This window comes from Diceros bicornis, chromosome 19 (genome assembly GCF_020826845.1).
Source record: "Diceros bicornis minor isolate mBicDic1 chromosome 19, mDicBic1.mat.cur, whole genome shotgun sequence".
Classification (NCBI taxonomy): Eukaryota; Metazoa; Chordata; class Mammalia; order Perissodactyla; family Rhinocerotidae; genus Diceros; species Diceros bicornis.
The window spans coordinates 49,698,832-49,714,137 of record NC_080758.1 but is presented as its reverse complement, the minus strand read 5'-3'; the positions used below and the strand labels follow the sequence as shown (position 1 = coordinate 49,714,137).

General features: G+C 38.7%; 1 protein-coding gene across 2 annotated transcripts in view; it reads left to right on the top strand.

The window, feature by feature from the left end:
• Window positions 1-12,249, top strand: part of NAPB (NSF attachment protein beta) — a 54,260-nt gene extending 42,011 nt beyond the window's left edge. For both annotated transcript variants that reach the window (XM_058563345.1, XM_058563344.1), the window contains 6 exons: window positions 1,003-1,058; window positions 1,215-1,299; window positions 8,638-8,742; window positions 9,773-9,841; window positions 10,202-10,252; window positions 11,456-12,249. In XM_058563345.1, the coding sequence (XP_058419328.1) occupies window positions 1,003-1,058; window positions 1,215-1,299; window positions 8,638-8,742; window positions 9,773-9,841; window positions 10,202-10,252; window positions 11,456-11,566 (477 nt within the window). In that variant the 3' untranslated portion in view covers window positions 11,567-12,249. The remainder of the gene's footprint in view (window positions 1-1,002; window positions 1,059-1,214; window positions 1,300-8,637; window positions 8,743-9,772; window positions 9,842-10,201; window positions 10,253-11,455) is intronic.
• The last annotated feature ends 3,057 nt before the right edge of the window (window positions 12,250-15,306 follow it).

The following is a 15,306-nucleotide window of genomic DNA, read 5'->3' as shown; positions in this document are numbered from 1 at the left end:
TAAAACATTGTTCAGACTTCTCTGTTGCCATTTGGGGTATAGAAGCCGTTGGCCTTTCCATCTTATGAGGCTCTGTTTCTGTACTTTGTCTGCTTCCTTTCATAATTGCCTACAAACAGGCTAATTCTTTCTCGTAAAACCTTGCTGAAAACAGTAATCCAAACTATCATCTGGCTCTGTATAGAGATTCTTCCCATCGGGTTTCCGGCTCCACTAGGCACGTGTTTTGCCTTCCAAATTGTCACATGGTTGATTTCACCAAATCTTATGCCACAGAGTGATAAGGGCCTTCCAGCTTTCCAGCCTGCAACCCGTTTCCTCTCCACTTGACTCTTAATTCAGCGCCACACATTTTAGATGGAAGGCATCACCCTTATTCTAGATAACAGTTAAGGTATTAGTGAGCATAGTCTGTGCTGCTGTAGTGAGCCATAGGTCTAAAATGCAATAGAGCTTCATATGTCTCTAAAATAACAATCCAGTGTAGCCGTCCTGGGTTTGGCAGTGGTGGGGACATGGGGGTTGGGGTACATTCTGCCCTTTATAGTTATTTAGGAACCAGATAGAAGTTCTGCCATCTTCAACTTGTGAAATGTCACTCTAGACTTGGTCATTGCCATTCTAGCTCATGGGAAGGGGAAAAGGCTTGGAGAAGGATGCAAAGTCAGATGGATGGGCCAAGACTGGAAGTAGCCCATAGCATGTCTGTTTCATTCTACTGGAAAAAACGGGTCACATGGCTACCCCTAACTGCAGTGGGGGCTGGGGAAGTGGAGCAGCTGGGAATTTGCCATGGGGGAAGGGAAGAAGAGATTTTGATGGACAGGGAGCGTTTTACTCCTAGGCTTCTGGAGATGCGTGCTTTTTTGTATTCCATAAATAAAGTAGGCCAAGTTATGTAAGATTTGCTGTTGGAGTAGGTTTATTTATAGGAAAAAAATACCTATGCAAATGTAGTTTTTAAATGCAAGTAGCTTGAATAAAATATATGTGTGTTTTCAGGCTATTGCACATTATGAACAATCAGCTGATTATTACAAAGGAGAAGAATCCAACAGGCAAGTATTAGTTTTCTTAATATAATTAAATGGGTTTTGTTATACATGATAAAAGACAAACTTTTACTGTACTGGACCAAATGGAGGTGTACTGGGGTATCTTTTTGTTGTTCTATCAGATTGTTATATTTACTCTGCTCTGGTCCTTGATTTCAGTTCAGCTAACAAGTGTCTGCTGAAGGTGGCAGCATATGCTGCCCAGCTTGAGCAGTACCAGAAAGCCATTGAGATCTATGAGCAGGTGAGCTGTCTGTTCAACTTTGAGTAGAAGTCATTCTGAATCTTTTTTTAAATTAAAGTTTTTAGTTAAGTTTTCTTTTTATTGAGAAATAATTCACACATTGTGTAATTCATCTTTCTAAGGAGTGAAGTCGGTGGTGTTTAGTTATATTCACCAAGTTGTGTAACCATCATTACTACCTAATTTTAAAATGTTTTCATCATCCCAAAAAGAAACCCCATTCCTTTCTCCTCCCAGTCCCTGGAAACCACCGTCTACTTTCTGTCTCAATGAATTTGCTTATTCTAGGTCTTTAATATATATGGAATCATACAATATGTGGCCCTTTGTGACTAGCTTCTTTTATTTAGCATAATTTTTTCAAGGTTCATCTATGCTTTAGCATATATTTATACTTCATTCCTTTTCATAGCTGAGTAATATTTCATACAGGCATACCTCAAAGATATTGTGGGTTCAGTTCCAGACCACCGCAGTAAAGCAAATACCGCAATAAAGCGAGTCACGTGAATTTTTTGGTTTCCCAGTGCATATAAAAGTTATGTTTACACTATACTGTAGTCTATTAAGTGCAATAGTATTATGTCTAAGAAAACAATGTACATATCTTAATTAAAAAATACTTCATTGCTAAAAAATGCTAACCTTCATCTGTCTAACTGACTAACAAGTCATAATATTTTTGCTGGTGGAGGGCCTTGTAAGAAAAATGCAGTATCTGCGAAGCAAAGCGAAGCACAGAGAAGTGACTTATGCCTGTCATTTGTTTATCCTATTTATCAATTGATGGACTTTTGGGTTTTTTTCACATTTGGGCTATTATAAATAAGCTGCTGTGAACATCTGTGTTCAGGTTTTTGTGGGTGTATGTTGGCAGTTCTCTTGGTTATATACCTAGGACTGAGATTGCTGGGTCATGTGGCAAGTCCATTTTTAACTTTTTGTGGAACTGTCAAGCTCGTCTCCACAGTGGCTGCACCATTTTGCATTCCCACCAGCAATGTACAAGGGTTGCACTTTCTCCACATCCTTACCCATGCTTGTTGTTTTTCGTTTTTTTGATAATAGCCACCCTAATGAATGTGAAGTGGTATCTCATTGTGTTTTTCATTTCCATTTTGCTGATGATTAGTGGTGTTGATAATCTTTTCATGTGCTTATTGGCCATTTATATATCTTCGTTAGAGAAATGTCTGTTCAATTCCTTTGCCCATTTTTTAAATTGGTTGTTAGTTTTTTGGTGTTGAGTTTTAGAAGTTCTTTATATATTCTAGGTATTAATCTCTTATCAGATATGTGATTTGCAAATATTTTCTCCCATTCTGTGGGTTGCCTTTTTACTCTATTATTCATGTCCTTTGATGCATAAAGTTTTAAATTTTGATGAAGTCCAGTTTGTCTGTTTTTTCTTTTGTTGCCTGTGTTTTTCATGTCACATCCAAGAAATCATTGCCCAACCCAAGCTCATGAAACTTTCCCCCTGTGTTTTGTTCTAAGAGTTTTATAGTTTTAGCTCTTAGGTTTAGGTCTTTGATCCATTTTGAGTTAATTTTCATATATGCTGTTAGGTAAAGGTCCAACTTCATTCTTTTGCATATGGATATCCAGTTTTCCCAGCACCATTTGTTAAATACACTGTCCTTTTGCCATTGAATAGTCTTGGCACCCTGGTTGAAAATTATTTGAGGGGCCGGCCCCGTGGCATAGCTATTAAGTGCTCACGCTCCGCTGCTGGAGGCTCGGCTTCGGATCGCGGGTGCGCACTGACGCATTGCTTGTCAGGCCATGCTGTGGTGGCTTGCGATATAAAGTAGAGGAAGATGGGCACGGATGTTAGTTCAGGGCCACTCTTCCTCAGCAAAAAGAGGAGGATTGGTATGGATGTTAGCTCAGGGCTGATCTTGCCCACAAAAAGGGAAAAAAAAAAAATTATAAAAAAAAATTATTTGACCAATATGTAAGGGTTTATTTTTGGGCTTTCTGTTCTATTCCATTGGTCTATATGTCTGTCTATTCTATTCTGTAACAATATCACACTGTTTTGATTACTATAGCTTTGTAGTAAGTTTTGAAATTTGAAATTAGTTCCTTTATAGGAACTGTGAGTCCTCCAACTTTGTTCTTCTTTTTCAAGATTGTTTTGGTTATTCAGGGTCCCTTGCATTTCCATATAAATTTTGGGATCAGCTTGTCAGTCTCTGCCAAGAAGCCAGCTGGGATTTTGATGGGGATTGCATTGAATCTGTGAACCAATGTGAAATTGTTGCCATCTTAACAACATTGTCTTACAATCTGTGAACACAGGATGCCTTTCCATTTATTTTAGCTCTTTTTTAATTTAGTTCAACAGTGTTTTATAGTTTCAGCGTGCAAGTCTTACACTTCTTTGGTTAAAATATACTTCTGAGTATTTTCTTTTTGATGTTATTGTAAATGGGATTATTTTTTTAATTTCCTTTTCAGGTTGTTAATTGCTAGTCTTATATACTACAACCTTGCTGAACTTGTATATTAGCTCTAATGATTTTTTTTTTTTTGATTCCTTAGGATTTTCTATATACAAAATCTTGTTATCTGTAAATAGTGGTAGTTTTGTTTCTTCTTTTCCAATGTGAATATGTTTTACTTCATTTTCTTGTCAATTGGCCTGGCTAGAACCTCCAGTACAGTGTTAAATAGAAGTGGCAAGAGCAGACGTCCTTGTCTTGTTTTCATATTAGAAGGAAAGCTTTCAATCTTTCACCATTACGTATGATGTTAACTCTAGGTTTTTTGTAGATGTCCTTTATCAGTTTGAGAAAGTTCCCTTTTCTGCCTAGTTTGTTGAGTGTTTTTATCATCAAAAGCTGTTGGATTTTGTCAAGTGCTTTTTTTGCATCTATTGAGATGATCATATGATTTTTGTCCTTTATTCTATTAATATGGCATATTCCATTGATTGACTTTCATATATTGAACCAACCTTACTACATTCCTGGGATAAATCCTACTTGATTATTACAAAGTTTGGGGGTCTCCAAGAATACCTTCAAGTTCGATAATTCTCTAGAAGGATTCATAGAACTCATTGAAAGCTGTTATACTCACAGTTATGGTTTATGATAGCAAAAGGGAACAGATTAAAATCAGCCAACGGAAGAGGTGCATAGGGCAGGTCCAGGAGAGTTCCAAGTGTGGAACTTCCTGTTGTCCTCCCCCAGTGGAGTTATGTGAACAGTGCTTACTTCTCCCAACAACAACGTGTGAAAATATGCATAGAGTATTGTCAACAGGGGAAGCTCACCTGAACCTGCTGTCCAGAGTTTTTACTGGGGCTTAGTCGCTTAGACATGGCTGGCCACTCACATGATTGACCTTATTCTCTACTCCTTCCAGCCTTTCCAAAGGTTGAGCTGAACCACAATGCCTAAGGCCCCCAGGTAAATAAGAACACTCTTTCAAGCAGGACACTCCAAGGGTTTAGAGATCACGTCCCAGGAGCCACAGGCAAAGGCCAGACCTCACTTTGTACAAAATTAATCCTTTACTGCATACTCATGGTGTGTAATCCTTTTTGTAAGTTGTCAGAATTAATTTGCTAGTATTTTGTTGAGGATTTTGCATCTATATTCATAAAGGATATTGATCTTTAATTTTCTTTTCTTCTGGTGTCTTTGCAGACAAAGACTTTGGTAGCAAGGTAATACTGGCCTCATAGAATGAGTTGGGAAGTATTCTCATCTCTTTTATTTTTTGGAAGAGTTTGTCAAGGATTGGTGTTAATTCTTCTTTAAACATTTGGTAGAATTCAATGATTTTCTCTTTTGTTTTTCTGTTTTCAAATTCTTTGATTTCCACTGTTATCTTTATCCCTTCCTTCCAATTGCTTTGGATTTATTTTGCTCGTCTTTTTCTAGGGAGTTGAAGTGGAAGCTTATTAGCTTATTGCTTTTCGTCTTTGTGTGTACGCATTTTTAGTGCTATCAGTTTTCCTCTCAGCACTGCTTTGACTGTCTCTCACAATTTTGTTATATTGTTTTATCTTTATTTTAATTCATTTCATTGCATTTATTGATTTCCCTTGAGACTTCCTCTTTGACCTGTGGATTATTTAGAAGTGTTTTGTTTAATTTCCAAGTGTTTGGAGATTTTTCTGTTATCTTTCTGTTGTTGACTTCTAGTTTGATTCTTTTGTGGCTGGAGAACACACTCTGTGTAATTTCAATTCTTATAAATATGTTGAGGTTTGTTTTATGGCCTGGAATATGGTTTTGTCTTTGCATATGTTCTGTGGTTCTGCTACAGGTGGCATGTTCTATAAATGTTGATTAGATCCTCCTGGTTGATGGTGGTGTTGAGTTCTTCTATATGCTTGCTGATTTTCTATTTCTATCCATTGTTGAGAGTGGAGTTGTTGAAATCTCTAACTGTAGTTGTGGATTATCTGTCTTTCGTTTCTCTCTGTCTTTGCTTTACATATTTTGCAGCTCTGTTGTTTGCTGACTGCATGATTAGGATTGCTATGTCTTCTTGGTGGGTTGACCCTTTTATCATTACATAACGTTCCCTTCTGTCACTGGTAATTTTATTTGCTCTGAAGTCTACTTTATTTGATATTAATATAGCCTGTCTTGCTCTCTTGATTAGTGTTTATATGATAGATCTTTCTCTATCCTTTTTCTTTCTGCCTGCCTATATCATTATAATTGAATTGAGTTTCTTATGGACAGCGTATTGTTAGGTCATGCTTTTTAATCCACTTTGCCAATCTCTGTCTTTTAATTGGTGTATTTAGACTATTTGCATTTAATGTAATTATTGATATGTTGGGGCTTAAGTCTACCATTTTATTTTTTGATCTTGTTTATGCTCTATTTTCTATTTCTCTATTTTCTTTTTCCTGCTTTCCAGTGAGTTACTTATCTATTGCGTGTTTGAGTATATCTCTTTGAATAGTTTTTTTAGTGATTGCTCTAGATATTATATTTACATAACTTATCACAGGCTAATGGTGTCATTATTTTAACAGTTCCAGTGAAATACGGAAATCTTATCTTACTTTCTGGCCTTTTACTCTCCTCATTCAATGTGTAATTGTCTTAAATATTTCCTCTACATACTTTTAGAACCATATCAGTGTTAATAATTTTTGCTTCAACCATCAAACATAATTTAGAAAACTCAGGAGAAGAAAAGCCCATTGTATTCACCCATATTTTGCTTACTGTGTTCTTTCTTCCTTCCTGATGTTCAAAGATTCCTTCTTTCATTGTTTCCTTTCTATTTAGAGAATATCCTTTTCCCATTCTTTTAGGGTAGGTCTACTGGTGATAGATTCACTTAGTTTTCCTTCACCTGGAAGTGTTTTGATTTCTCCTTCATTCATATAGCATATTTTCCTGGGTGTACAGTTCTGAGTTGATAGTTATTTTCTTTTAGTACTTGAAATGTGTGCCACTTATGGCCTCCATTGTTTCTGATGAGAAGTCTGCTCTCATTCAAGTTGTTTTTCCCCTGTAAGTAGGGTGTTGTTTTTCTCTGGCCGTTTTCAAAATTTTTTTGTCTTCAGTTTTCAGAAGTTTATGTGGCTTGGCATGGATTTCTTTGCTTTTATCCTGTTTGGGTTTCACTAACCTTCTAGAATCTCTAGGTTTATGTTACTTGCCAAATCTGGGAACTATTCAGCCATTATTTCTTCAAGTACTTTTACAGCCCCTCTCTTTTTCTCCTCTTCTTCCAGGACTCAGACAACCTGAATGTTAGACCTTGTTTTATAGTCACGTAGGTCCCTGATGCTCTGTTCATTTTTTTTTTCAGTTCATCTCACTGTTGTTCAGACTGAGTAGTTTCTAATGTTTTATCATCAGTTCCCTGATTCTTTCCTCTGTCCTCTCCATTCTGCTGTTGAGCCCATCCACTTTTTATGTTGGTTTTTGTATTTTTCAGTTCTGAAATTTCTGTTAGTTTCCTCTTTATATTTTCTGGGATATTTTGCTGGAAATTTCTTTTTCTTTGTTGATGCTTTCTGTTTTTTCTTTAGTTTCAAGTGTTTCTTTAATTGCTCGTTGAAGCATTTTTATGAGAGCTCCCTTAAAATCTTGGTTAGATAATTCTAACATTTATGTCATCTCAGAGCAGTCTATCTGTCGGTGGTCTTTTTTCTTTCAGCTGGAGATCTTTTCTTTTTTTTTTGGTATGATGAATGAGTTTTGATTGAAAACGGGACATTTTCGTATTATGTTGTGAGACTGGGTCTTATTGAATTCTACTCTGTCAGCTGGTTTTCTTTGACACTGCTCTAAGGAAGGGGAGCGTCACCTCATTACTGCTAGATGGATTTCAAAGTTCAGGCTCCTCACTTCGCTTCCACTGACGTCTAGGGGGAGACCCTTCTTAATTCTGGGCAGAGGTGGCCATTCCAGCCCGTGCTTGCTCTCCACCAGTGCCACGCTGGGGTTGTCCTTGTTACTGCCAGGTGATGGTGAAAGTCTTAACCCTCCACTAGGCCTCTTCCGGGAGATGAGGGGTGCCTTGTTCCTGCTGGGTAGAGGTGGAATCCATGCTCCCCCTGTGGTCTCCGCTGCCTCAGCGGCGGGGGTGGAGGGTGGGCTTGTTGCTAGCTGACAGGGGTGAAGGCTTGGCTCCCTACTTGGCCTTCTCTGAAGCCACCTTGACAGGAATATTGGGCTCCTCCTTGCAGTCTTGAAAGGATGGATGTCTCAGTTCCTTCTTCAGTCTTTGCTGATGTGAGTGGGGATAGGGCCACAGTTTTCCTGTGGTGTTTGGCTGGAGTAGAAGAGTTATTATCTAAACATTTTCTGTCTTGCTAGGCTGCCCCTTTCCTAGTCCTTTGGCTAGAGAGAGCAGACTTTTGTCTATCCTCTTTTTTTGCTATTCCCACTGCCATTTATAGGTTGCTGGGTTTTTCTGTTTCAAGTCAGAGATATATGAGAGAAAAAAAAAAACCCAGGGAACTCACTGCTGTGTGTTCCCTTGTGTCTCAAAGTCCCTAGCTTGTCTGCTCTCTTGTCTCTGCCTTTCAGTCTTCTTATGTTTGTTTTTTATAAAATGGGGCTTTTAGTTGTACCTAGCAGGAGGAGTAGAGGAAAGTATGTCTATTCCATCTTTCTGGAAGTAGAAGTCTTCCAAGTCATTTTTAACAGATCAGCACTTTAAGCATTATGTACTGGTTCTTGTCTAGTAAAATTTTCTAGTATATGATATTGGCTTAAAGGAATATATTTCATGCTAAGCTAATGTAAGAGAAAGAAGTATTTTCTAAAGGGCAGCAGATGAGAATCAGTTTGCCTCATATAAGAAGGCAAATCTTTTAAATCTAACACTGCTTTCTGTGCCTAGGTTGGGGCCAACACCATGGATAATCCTTTGTTGAAGTACAGTGCAAAGGATTACTTCTTTAAAGCAGCCCTCTGTCACTTCATAGTGGATGAGTTGAATGCCAAGGTAAGGAGTCCTTCAGCGGTAGTTTTCTGATACACCTTACCTATGAGAACAGGCTTCAGGTAACTGTCGTTCTTGATATCATTTCGTTTGGGTCGTGTTCGTTAGTAGCAAGACTAAACTGGGTACATTTATAATAATAGTAATAATAATACCATGATATGTGTCTCACCTGTAGTCTTGTAACAGCTGCCAAAGCTGGTCTCTTAAAGTTCCCTGTAGCCATGTTTCCTTCAGTAGTTTTGCTTTAAAGAAATTAAGGGCTGGGGCTGGCCTGGTGGCATAGTGGTTAAGTTCACGTGCTCCACTTTGGCGGCCCAGGGTTGGCGGGTTCAGATCCTGGCGCAGACCTACACACCTTTCGTCAAGCCATGCTGTGGTGGCATCCCACATACAGAATAGAGGAAGATTGCCACAGATGTTAGCTCAGGGACAATCTTCCTCACCTGGAAAAAAAAAAAAAAAGAAATTAAGAGGCTAAGTGGGAGATAATACAAGTAGAATAACATCCTGCTTTTAAACTCAGAAATGCAATTGGAATGAGGATTGGGGAGAAAGTGAAAAGTGAAGTGAAAGCTGAGCGACAAGAGGTGAGACTTGAGCAGCCTTGGTGTTGTCAGTGTCTGGAGTTGGAAGAGCAGAATTAAAGCGTCTGAGAGGAAAAGCGTTCTTCCCTCCAGCCTCAAGCAGTGGTCTAACTGTGATTTGTTTGGAATCTGGACAGTGTTAAGGAAGAGCTTCTCCACATTTAATGGATGAAGACAGATATCTGGTCTGTGAGGTTTTAGGAATTAGATTTGGTTCACATTGTCTTCTTTATAGCAGTTTAATTTAGAAAAATTGTTTTAGAAATTTATTCTTAACTGAAATAGAAAATTCAAAATAAATAGGTTTTCTGTGTTGATTTTGATGTTGAGTTTAACAGCATACTTCTTATACATTTAAGTAGGATATAGATAAATCTTACTGAAGTCAATAGAATGTTCAACGCTTCGTTGAGTCAGACATTAACAAGTGGCTTTTTTTCTCTCAGCTTGCTCTTGAGAAATATGAGGAAATGTTTCCAGCATTTACTGATTCAAGAGAATGTAAATTATTGAAAGTAAGTAATATTAGAACCTTGAAGAAAATAAAGCCTTTGCTGTCAGGTGGGATTGGGTATAAAGTGAAGTTTGCTGAGAACCCCTGGTACTTTGTTGCTTTTGCGTAATAGGTCTCAAATGCCACTAGAGTCAGGGACATAAGCCTGTGTTCTGAAACAGGAAATGCAGAAATGTTAGCGCAGAAACTGGATCTCTGACTTGGAGTAATTCTTGACTTGTATTTGAATATTTCCCTAATTTTGTAAAGTATTTGGCAACATCAGTAATGTGATACTAAGGCTATTTCTGTATTTAAAGTATCTATTCATAAATGGAACTTTTTAGCCCACCAAACTAATTTTTCACATTTATGCTACCAGAAACTTCTAGAAGCTCATGAAGAACAGAACAGTGAAGCTTACACTGAAGCAGTAAGTTATGCCTTTATGATATAGTACATTCTTTGAAGGTTTAAATTATAGAAACTTCTTGTCCTTTTTGTTGTGTAAATGCTGAATATTTATTTGAACATTATTCCAGTATACCTAAGTTGTATTTTCCAAAGGTCATGTTTTTTATATCTCACAAACCTTTACAAGTAAACAGTTCTGTTAGCCATGCTGAATTTAGCTGAGGCAAATTCAAGAGACAATATCAGATACTGTTACAATTTGCTGTTTGAATGTTTTCTTTTGAAAATAACATAAATAAGTGTCAAGTAAAATCAGTTAAATATAATTTAAAATATGAAAACAAAGCAGTGAGAGTTTGCTATATTCTTGACATAAAATAAATGGAAGATTTTTTCTTTACACTCATCAGTTTTTTGTTTTCCCATCTTTTGCCATCTTATGTTTAGAATCAAGCAAATTTCTCAGTATCCTCCATTAATATATTCATCATGGCTTTGAAGCCATGGTGGAAAGGAATGTTTTCTCATTTAACTTTTGCTGCCAAACCATTTTCATTCTATTGAAATGTCATTCTTTGGTAACGCATTGAAATAAGTTAAAGGAATTCTGTTTCCACACATCCTATCTCTATAAGTTCATTTTGTCATGTTCAGTGAATATTGGAGCAGTATCAATTTTCCATGTTCCTTTCTTATTCTTATACAGAGTCTCATTTCCTTTGTCACATTAAATGTGCTCTTCTTCCAATGATAAAGGCTGTTATTAATTTTTGCCATCACATGTTAGCATACAGAGCAATATAAAAAGCACAGGGGTGCCGGCCCAGTGGCATAGTGGTTAAGTTTGCACACTCTGCTTTGGCAGCCTGGGGTTCGCAGGTTTGGATCCAAGGTGTGGACCTACACACCACTCATCAAACCATGCTGTGGCAGCGTCCCACATACAAAGTAGAGGAAAATTAGCACAGATGTTAGCTCAGGGACAATCTTTCTCACCAAAAAAAAAAAAAAAAAAAAGGCACAGGAACTTGTCACTAGCTCCATCAAAATAGTCACAGGATAATGAAAAAATAAACAGTTCTTAATGAAGATAGTTATAAACTGGAATGAATTGATTTTAAGTGAAAAGTTGGCAGATTATCACTAAATGTTTAAACAGCTTGGGGGACTGTTGTTTTGGGTTTTCCTTGGAATAATTCCTGTTCCTCTTCCCTTAAACCAGGTGAAGGAGTTTGACTCAATATCTCGTTTGGATCAGTGGCTTACTACCATGTTGCTTCGTATCAAAAAATCCATCCAAGGGGATGGAGAAGGAGATGGAGACCTCAAGTGAAATGTTTTTGTCTTTGTGGCATGCAGCTAAACTCCTCTTTAGTTTCATCCTAGGGCCAAGTGATCTTTATGGAATGCCCATTTAATGGCTTAATTTTGTGCACATGAGTGAAACGATCTGTCTGTTGTTTAAGCTCCCAGTGTTTGTGTCACTGTGATGTGGGCAGATGGGAAGCTCCTGTGCATATTGTGGATGTGATGGGCTATTTCACGCTTTTCAGAGTTCCCAGAGTTTTCTGAGAACTACTGCAGAATTGTATTCCCGTTATTTTGATATTTGCAGAGCCCATGTTTAGTTTTGCCACGTTCTTATATCCTTTTTCTTGTACTTAAGTACCCCACCCATATGTTCTGATAAATGCTGTGCATATTCTCTGTTAATTTGCATCTGGTTGTATTCTCTAAATGTATGTGTTTAGGATGGTTGTTAGGAATGAGTTTATGACTTTCCTCAGAAATTTGATGTGTGTGTGTGATCTTGTGATTCTTTGGTGGTGCTAGTGGCTAGTCTCTTTGCTTTTTATGTTCTGTATGCTAACATGCATGTGAAAATTCAGAACAGCCAGGGTCTGCTGGCATCACTTACGTTGTGCGAAAGGGGAGCTTCTTGGCAGTGCTTAGTTCTGTGTGTGGATGAATGTCAAGATGGGTTTGACTGATTGTACTTACACACACACACACACACACACACACACACACACACACACACACACAGAAGATCTGTAAGAAACAGAATTTTTTCTTTTCCTGGTGATGGTTTTCACTTTTAGTTGGGGTGGAAATCCCTTTCGTTATGTTCACATAAAGGTGTTGTAACTGGCACATCCCTTTTCTTCACTTTCACGTTCATACACTTTCCCACATTGAGATGCTGCCCTCTGTGCCACCATCATGTAAATCTTCCTCAGGGCCTGGAGATTATCTAAGGAGAAGCTTGAGAAGGTGTGCCATTAACTTTATCCATTTATTGAACATGGTGAGTTAGGCAGGGTAAGTATGGTTACACAGGTTTACTATATGCCCAGTTGGGGGGACAACCCCAATTAGCTTCCGAGGGGACTTGATTTTTCTCTTAGCTAATGGAATTGTTTTAGCTTGTGTGTTTGAACTCTGTCCTATTATTTTGGTTGACATGATATGTGCTCTATTGATTTATGAACTTGATCCCTACCCATTATATTACATGCTGACATTGTACTTTAGATGTGGTCGGAATCTCCTCTGTGCATATTTTTAGGCTTAAATGATTTATGTTTGGTGTGTATTTGTTGCCAGACATAGCATGTGGTTCTTTCTAAATTGTGCTGCTGTCATTAGTGATAGATAATGAAACTTCCCATGTTCTGTCAGATAGTAACTAGTATTTGAATGATGTTTTCATTTTTGGATGTCCCTTAGCTGGGATTGGTAGGCTTTTGTTGGGCAGGAGTAGAGTGGGTGTGCCCAGGCCAAGGGCTGACTGAGAAGGAAGGTTTGGAGATAGTGAATAGGTCAGTCTGGGATGAAGGAGAAAGTAGCAGGAAAGGAAGTTGAAAAGGGCCAGCTGAGGCCCAGTTATGGAGGCTGTCCCTCAGGTGGCTGTGAGGATTCCCTGGCCGTAGTTGTGGGATAACCTGCACAAGGTGGACTGGTGGGAAGGAAGGTCAGTGATGTCGTAGTGTTGTCTGAGGGTAAAGGGAATGGGCCAGAAGACATGGATACTCTGGCATTGGGCCCTGGAATCTGATAAGAATTCCTTCCTTCCTTCAGAGGGTCTGGGATTCTTAAAAGAAAGATGGCTGTCACTTATTGTACAATTTGGAATGGAGCCCGTTTGGTACTTCTTCATTTCCTGTTGGAATCTCTTATGAAAAAAAAGATTAGCGGTAAAAGTAGATTCTTGTTGCTATACCTAATCTAGTCCACAACCAAATGCACTTTTGTGAAAGTGAGGTGTGTGGAGTGCTTGTAGCCTGTGTCCCTGGGTGTAATCTCTTCCATCTGGAGAGCATTTAACTCCTAGCCAGCCAGCACGCTTCACGCTTCTTTCGTCACTAGTCTAGAAAGTTTGTTTCCACTTGTTAAAAGAACCTTCTGGTCTGACCACTTAAAATAAAAACTAATGATTTCTTTTAAGGCGATTCCGTTTAGCTTGCATCATGACCCCCTAACAAACACCCATCTGAAGAAAGAGCTATGGTTTTTAAAAATAGTATTGGCAACATTTTGTTACATCAGTCAGTCGAAGAGTTGCTTGTTGTATTGAAATAAACACTGGGCTCAGTGCCTGAGTTAAGAATTTTTTGTTTTTAATATTTTCACATGGAAAGAGTAAAAATTATTGTAATGGCTAGAGCAGAGCTGCCAGAAAATAAAAGGAAAATGAGAGGAAAAAAGTCCCATTAACGGTATCCAGACTTCCTTCCCTGAAATGTCTCCTCTCTGTGGAGCAGTACCATGACTCAGAGGCCTGAGTTAGGGTTTCAGGATTTATAGAATGTTGTTTATGAACAAAACATAATGACTTTTTATGTTACAGTTCTTGTATTTTAGCAAATCTGGGGTTAGTTCATAGTCCAAGTCAGTTAAAATTTCTTACGGGAAAGCTTTACTTCTTGTGGCATTGTTTTTATAGCTTGTGTGAATTCCTTTTTTATTTAATACTTTGAAAACAGTGTTTTTGCACAGTCATGACCATGTGTGATGGCATCTCTGTAACCAAAGTGTGTGCATTTATTGTTTCCTCTGATACTGTGCATTTAAAATGTCCAAATGCAAACCTTTGTGGCTTTCTTCAGGGGATTTGGCAGCACAGCATGCCGCGTGTGACCCACCTACCTGCTATGTGAGCTGTGATCAGGAGCAGGTTCCTGCCTGTGAAGTTCTGAGTGGTTCACTGTGGTGTTTTCCTCTCTTATGCTCTCGGGCAGAGGATTATGTTATGAAAACTAACCATGTGATGATAAATCTGCCTTAGCAGAAAGAGTATGTATGTTTTATGTGAACCTGTACAGTAAATAAAGTGGAAATTATGAGTAATATTTTGATGGGTCTTTCCTAGCTAAATTTACACAGACCAAGAGTAGCTTCCTTTCCTTGAAGTTGTTCCCATTAAGTTTGAGGCAATGGACATTAACATGCTCTAGGCTCTTTGAATATCCATCTAAGCATGAGTTTGACTATGTTACACCCTCCATTACTTGGTGGAAATTCAGGACACTGTAACCGTTTTGCAGGCAGAGGGTTTATGAAGGAAGCCGTGATTACAGCCTATCGACTGCAAGTTTGCACACAATCTCTGAAGCCTCACTCTCATCTCTTCCTGATGCCCCATTAAGGAATCTTGCTTGCATCTTTAGTCTGCAGTCACCTGGAAAGTTGTGGGAGGAGTGGTTCCTAGAAGACTATTGTGAGAGTTGGGGGGCGAGGAACCCTGAAGTCACTCAACTCTGTTGGCAGTGAGGGCATTATTTAACTTTCAGATGTCTGTTCAGGGATGGCGTGTGCCCCTGGGGAGGGTGGAGCCCACTGGCCACTTGGGCCTCAGATTCGGGGGGGACGAAGAAGAGGCTGTGTGGGGGAAGTCCAGGCTGGTTCATCCCATCAGAGAACAGTGTTCAGGTCCGTAAGTATATTCACAGCAACTTAAAGGTAATTCAAAGCGGATTTTAAAAAATGAATGGTAGAGGGGCCGGCCTGGTGGCACAGCGGTTAAGTGTGCACACTCCGCTTCGGCAGCCCAGGGTTTGTGGGTTCAGATCC